This window comes from Tupaia chinensis, unplaced genomic scaffold (assembly GCF_000334495.1).
Source record: "Tupaia chinensis unplaced genomic scaffold, TupChi_1.0 Scaffold149011_1, whole genome shotgun sequence".
Classification (NCBI taxonomy): Eukaryota; Metazoa; Chordata; class Mammalia; order Scandentia; family Tupaiidae; genus Tupaia; species Tupaia belangeri.
This window is the reverse complement of record NW_006208857.1, coordinates 1,395,558-1,401,392: the sequence shown is the minus strand read 5'-3', so window position 1 is coordinate 1,401,392 and position 5,835 is coordinate 1,395,558. Positions and strand designations below refer to the sequence as shown.

At 56.6% G+C, this 5,835-nt stretch overlaps 1 protein-coding gene across 1 annotated transcript in view; it reads right to left on the bottom strand.

Moving 5' to 3' along the window:
• VWF (von Willebrand factor) overlaps positions 1-5,835 on the bottom strand; it is a 183,061-nt gene that overhangs the window by 131,443 nt on the left and 45,783 nt on the right. Inside the window, exon 7 of the mRNA XM_006170833.3 lies at positions 205-421. Within this exon, the coding sequence (XP_006170895.1) occupies positions 205-421 (217 nt within the window). The remainder of the gene's footprint in view (positions 1-204; positions 422-5,835) is intronic.

Genomic DNA, 5,835 nt, shown 5'->3' with positions numbered 1-5,835 from the left:
TGGGGGTCCGGGGAACGCGGGGACAGGGCCCCGGGCTTCGGGAGGCCGGGGGAGACCGGCTGCCTCACCACGGCTGGGACAGACAGCAGAGGACAGAGCCAGCTCGGAATGCGCCCTGGCCAGGGCCTTTCATGCACTGGCCACTACAGTCGGGGCACAGCGGGGACCCAGCAGGTCCGGGCCCAGTCGGGCGGGCGGGCTTACCGCAGGCGCTGTGGTCGGGCCAGCCATGCAACACCAGCCCCTCCTGCGCGCAGGCGCGGGCGTACTCCAGGAAGGCGGGGCACGCGCACTCCGGCCCCTGAGCGCAGGCGCACAGAGTCTTCTCGCACAGGGCCACGAAGGCCTCGGGGTCTACTCGGGGGTGGCAGCGGGCGAAGGTTGAGGCCGTCTTCAGAAGCTGGCACCGCTCCCAGAGGGCCTGCAGAAAGAGAGCCGCCTCAGCGCCCACCCAAGGGAGGGTGGCCTGCAGTGTTCGCTGAACGTCCCCCGAGTGTGGCCCTGCCTCACCCAGGTCCCCACTAAGGCCTGTGCCAGCCAACCTGAGTTACAGTGATGGATGCCAGGACCGGTACCCGGCTGGTGCCACGTGATGTAGGCCATGCTAGGCAGAGCCTGGACAGCAGAGTGCAAGGCCCTGGAGCTGCTGGGTGGGTGTGTCCCCTGGAAGGAACGGGCAGGGGAGAGGGACAGAGAGCACAGAATGGGGTTGGGTGGAAGCTTAAGAGTCCTGCAGTGCCATGCCCCATCTGTTTTGCCCTGACCCCTGGTCACCTCCCCTCCCTGACCTTGACCTTCACTGTAAATGGGGATGGGACAAGAACTGTATAAAGTAGAGACGGGGCCAGCGGTGGCCCCCTGGTTACACAGCACTGCGCAGTACGGACCACTGGGAAGCCCAGGTTTGCGATCACCTGCCGTGACCCTGGCTGGCTCAGGCTGGACCATCACAGCGTGAAGACTCTGCTGGGAGTGTCTCTCTTTCTCTTTCTCTCCTCTCTCACTCTCTCTCTCTCTCTCTCTCTCACACACACACACACACACACACACACACACACACGCACGAAGGAAATAATAAACTTTGCAAGTAGAGATTCCTGGGCCTCATCCCCAGAGAGCTGAATCCTGCAGGTGGGATACGGTTCAGTAAGACGTTTGCGTAAACATTCCCCAGGTGATTGCTGGTCTGGACAGGACTAGTTCCGGCCAGCTAGGATTCTGGGAAATGTCCCAGACACCTGCCAGGCAAGGGCTACTCTTGAGTTTTGCCACAGGTGGTTGATACCTCAGCCTCATTACACAAGGCAGGTTTGGGAGTGTCATCTGTTACTTCTGCTACTTCATGGCTGTAAATGCTCCTCCGTGATCACCTGTAAACATGTCTACATTCTGTGTTTTAATTATTTTAAATGCACATTGTTGTACAGTTTAACATCTCTGAGGTTGAGGTGCATCTTACAGCGGAAATTGTGCTTTAATTGGCAGCTTTTCTTGCTCAGTAATACATAGGACAATGCCGTACGTGTCTTAGAATCAATGATGTCCCCGATTTGACACAGTACGCGGTTACCAACAGAAATGATCCCCACGATTTTGTCATTTCTTTCGTGCAGGTGCATGCGCTCTCTGACTAGCGGCCAGAGGTTGGTGAAAGGAACTTCAGCTGAGGAGGAAAAATAAAGGAGCATCTAAACAAAAGGGCAAGGCCTGAAGGGTAGAGGAGAGCCACACGGTATTTGTAAAAGGACAGCAGAAAGAGACCTTAGCAGTTTTGAGAGAGGGAAACCCAATCTGCTCAGACTGTAATAAGGACGGCCAGGGCAAGCCCGCATGAATCAAGAGCCAGGGGACCAGCAGTTGGCGTAATGGCTGCATCGCTGGACTCCCAGGTAGTCAACCGCAGTTCAAGTCCCAGACCCGGTGGCTTAAACTCACGCCGGGCGCGTGTACGTGTGTACGTGCCCAAGATCCCGAGAGGAGAATGGAGGAGAAGGGATTGCGGCGTGGCCATCCCCCTAGGGAGTGATTTCTCGCTTTCTGTCTCTCTGTCTCTCTTTCTGGAGAGCGCACCCACCCTATAGCAAAAACCTCTCAAAAAAAAACAAAAACAAAAAAAAACAAAACAGGAGTGGCGCTGAGGACAGCCCGGAGGAATGGAAACCTGACCCTCTCCGCTCACTGTGCCGGGATCCTGCCAGCTGTGACCCGAGGGAAATCCGTGTTCCACCACAGTGCCCCTGTGCTGGGCCCTGGCCATTCCCTGGCCTAGCGTCCTAACCAGGCAAGCAGGGTAAATATCGCAGCTGGGACCGGATGGTGGCACAGCAGTGAAACGCATGTATGTGATACGGGCCTGACTGGATTGTGGCATCCAGACCTTACTGGGGGTTCTCTCCTCTCGTTTTCACTCTTTCTCACAAAAGAAAGGAAACTTAAAAAAAGCCGCAGCTGCACCCTGAGCACAGCAGGCCCTGGGGCACCAGCGGGAAGGTTCAGAGCCCACTGACCCAGAGCAGGGCAGGGCTGGTTCCCTCTGTAACTTAGAAAAGCTACAGGGGGGCCACAGATGGTGTAGCCATTACATTGCTGAACTCCCACATGGGAGACCTTGGTTCAAGTCCCAGATCCAGTGACTTGAAACACACCAGGCACATGTGCATGTGTGCCCAAAATCCCAGCAAGAGAATGGAGGAGAAGGGGTTGCAGCATGGCCATCCCCTATGGGAGGTGGGGGTGATTTCTCACTTTCCTTCTCACTGTCTCTGTCTCTGTCTCTGTCTCTCTCCCCCCTGAGTGAACACAGGTACCCTAAGGCAAAAATCTCTATAAAATAAAGAAAAGCCTCGGCTGGCACTGAGTGCTGAACTGCAGAGCCGGGGCAGGCAGGCTCCTGGTCAAGGTGGCCACCCGCTCCTTGGGAACCACTGTTGTCAGCGGGCAGCGCCCTCCGTGGTGAGCCCCCCTCTGAATTTCCTCATCAGGTCCACCCCCACCAGGCAGCTGTGCTAAAAGCCCAGCTCTGCCCCTCATGGGGGGTGGGGGAAGACGGGCAAATGGTGTCACTTCCTTGGAGAAGGGTGTCCTCGGGTAAAATGGAACCAAAACACTGGCACTGCCTCGTGGGATTGGCATGAAGACGCCACAGTGCCCAGCACCAGGAAGGCCATCAGTGATGGAAAACACTGCTGTGGGTCCCAGGACCACTGAGGTCTCAGGTGGCTACACGTGTCCTTCCATCGGCCACCCTGAGCGTTACACAAGGGGAAACTGAGGTTTCTGAAGACAGTGACAGGACATGACGGGTAGGTGGGCCTGCCTTCGCCTTGTCATTGATTGAAAACAGAAGAGAGGCCTGGTCCCAACTCTCAGAAAGCACGGGCAGGCAGGCCCCAGTCTCCAGAACAAAGCGAGTTTCCTTCTGCTCATGGTAACAGGGAAGGAGCCGTCAGCTGTGTTAGAAGGACAGCGACGAAACTTCGTCCTTGCCGGCGGGTTAAATCAGGGAGGGAAGCTGAGGCCTGTGTCACGGTTGTTCCGTTTTGCCAAACTGCCTGCCCCACCAAGACGCCACTTGGGAGATGAGGCCTCCGAACCCTCACAGGGCAGTGGAGGTGGCTCGGGGAAGCCAGGTCTGGCCCACCTCTTTGCTCCCACAGTGTGAGGCGAGAGGACAATCCAAGGGGCAGCTCGGTGGAGTCTGTCTAGTGGTTGCTGCCTGCACTGCGGCAATGTATAGGGCAGCAGCTTGGGCGGCCTCCATGCCCCAGGACCAACTCCTGCGGGGACCAGGGCTGGGAACTGAGGGGTCTTGCCAGGCAGGGCACAGAATCAGCCAGAAGAGATCCAGGAGTGCCGGCACCTCCCCTCAGAGCCCCAGTGAGGCCGAGTCCACCCTGGCCCATCTCCAGCCGGCCCTTCAGTCTTCTCCCTGTTCACAGGGAAGTGGGACCAGCTCGCCAGCACGTTTCCTGGGAGCTCCCTGGGGGCATTAAATGGTTTCTAGAAAGTCTTAGCAAGAAGGGCCTTTTCAGATTATCTGCCTGCGGGATGGGAGTGGACTTCTGCAGAACGGCCACCTCCCTTCCTAGAACAATTCCTTTGGCCTCCTCCGTGCATACCTGAAAGCTGGCTAAGGTTTCTCAACAGAAACCAAACGTCTGTCCTCCCACCTTGCCCTTCAGGCTTCCTCGGGCAGCCCTGGCCTGAACTCAGGCTGCTAGAGTGACCACAGTCTGAGGCCAGTAGGACTTCCAGACGTCTGCCTGGCACCTGCAGCCGATCCGCCCTCAGCCCACAGCTGTACCGCAGTGGCACCTTCAGTGGGCTATCTCTGCCACTCCCAGGCTTCCTTGTTCTGCCACAGGGGGCCCTGCCATGCCAGGCCAGTCCTGAGAAAGGACGCAGAAGTTAGTCCAAGAGGGAGTCAGCATCTGTATTCCAGACTCTCAGCAGGGACATAGGCAGGGGGCAGCCAGAACATTTTTTTAAATTATTTTTTATTTTATTTTATTCATCATAATTTTTTTTTTCAATTTGACCACAGAGCAACAGAGTGGGGAGGGGTGGGAGTGAGGAAGCAAGCACCAAGTCCAGAATTTGAACCATGATCTGCCAGGTGGGAATCTGTCACCTTAACCACCATGCCACCTACCGGCCCCATCAAAACATTCTTAACAGCAAGCATTTGCTGGGTGCCTCCAGATCCATGTCCCCATAAAATGCAAATCTGGGCCAGATGGTGGCCCAGTGGTAACACTATACATTTTTTAAAAATGCAAATCTAACTATGTCCCACCAGCTTAAAGGCAGTAAAGCCAGCCCAGCCATGATCAGACCCCAGCCAACCTGTCCAGACTCACGCCTCTGTGCTCCCCACCCACGTGGTTTCCTGGACATATGGGGACATCCCAATTTGTTGCACACCTACCACACCCAGGCGCTGTGCCAGGTACAAGGAGCATGGTGGAAAGCTAACGGCCCGGTTGTGGTCGTGTGCACCTGCTGGCACTGCTATGCAAGTGGAGACCCTGCGGGAGGCCAGGTTTGATTCCTGGTCTGCCCTAGAGACTGAGGAATGAGGATCAGGACATAGGTAGACCCTGGAAAGGAAGAGAGAGGGAAGGAAGGAGGGAGGGAAAAAGAAGACAAGCTTGTCCTAGCCCTCATGAAGCCTGTAGGGGAGACCTGCCCTCTTCCCTCCCCTTTGCCCTCCAATTCCCCTCCTTGGGCCCCTAACTTCTACTTCACACCTTTGTACAGGAACTGCCCTGCCAGGGCGCCCTCGCCTTCTCTGACCAGCTCCCCTTCTCCCCACGTGCTGACTGGGAGCTCCCACCCATGGGGCGCTTCTGCTCTTATGCTGAAACGTCTGTGGCCGTCTCCTCCATTTCCCTGCAAGCTCTTCAGAGACAGAAACTGTTCCCGGGGTGCCCACAGTAGGCAGAGGGACGTGCTGCAGCACACTAAGAGGAACAAGTGTGAGCAGGAGTAGCCATAGGCCCGCACCTCACCCAACGGGGCATAAACAGGAGTAAGTCAGACTCTGGCTAGAGACGGGCTGTCAGTCTTCCGGAACCTGCTGTTTCCATGGGAATGTTTACCTTAAACTCCGAACACTCGGTCCCAGTCTAGGTATCTTCTCTCCTGTGCAGGTGATTATAGCTTAAAAAGACCTGCAGCCAAGAGGCCCAGGAAGCTTCCCAGAAGGAGGTCAAGTCTCATCTGGCCTGGGCATCGTCTGGGACTGAGGTTGCAGGGCCAAAGGGAGGGCCAGGTAAGCCAAGGGGCAGGAGGGAGAATGGGGTGGTCACGGCGGAGCCAAACCTGAGACAGCAG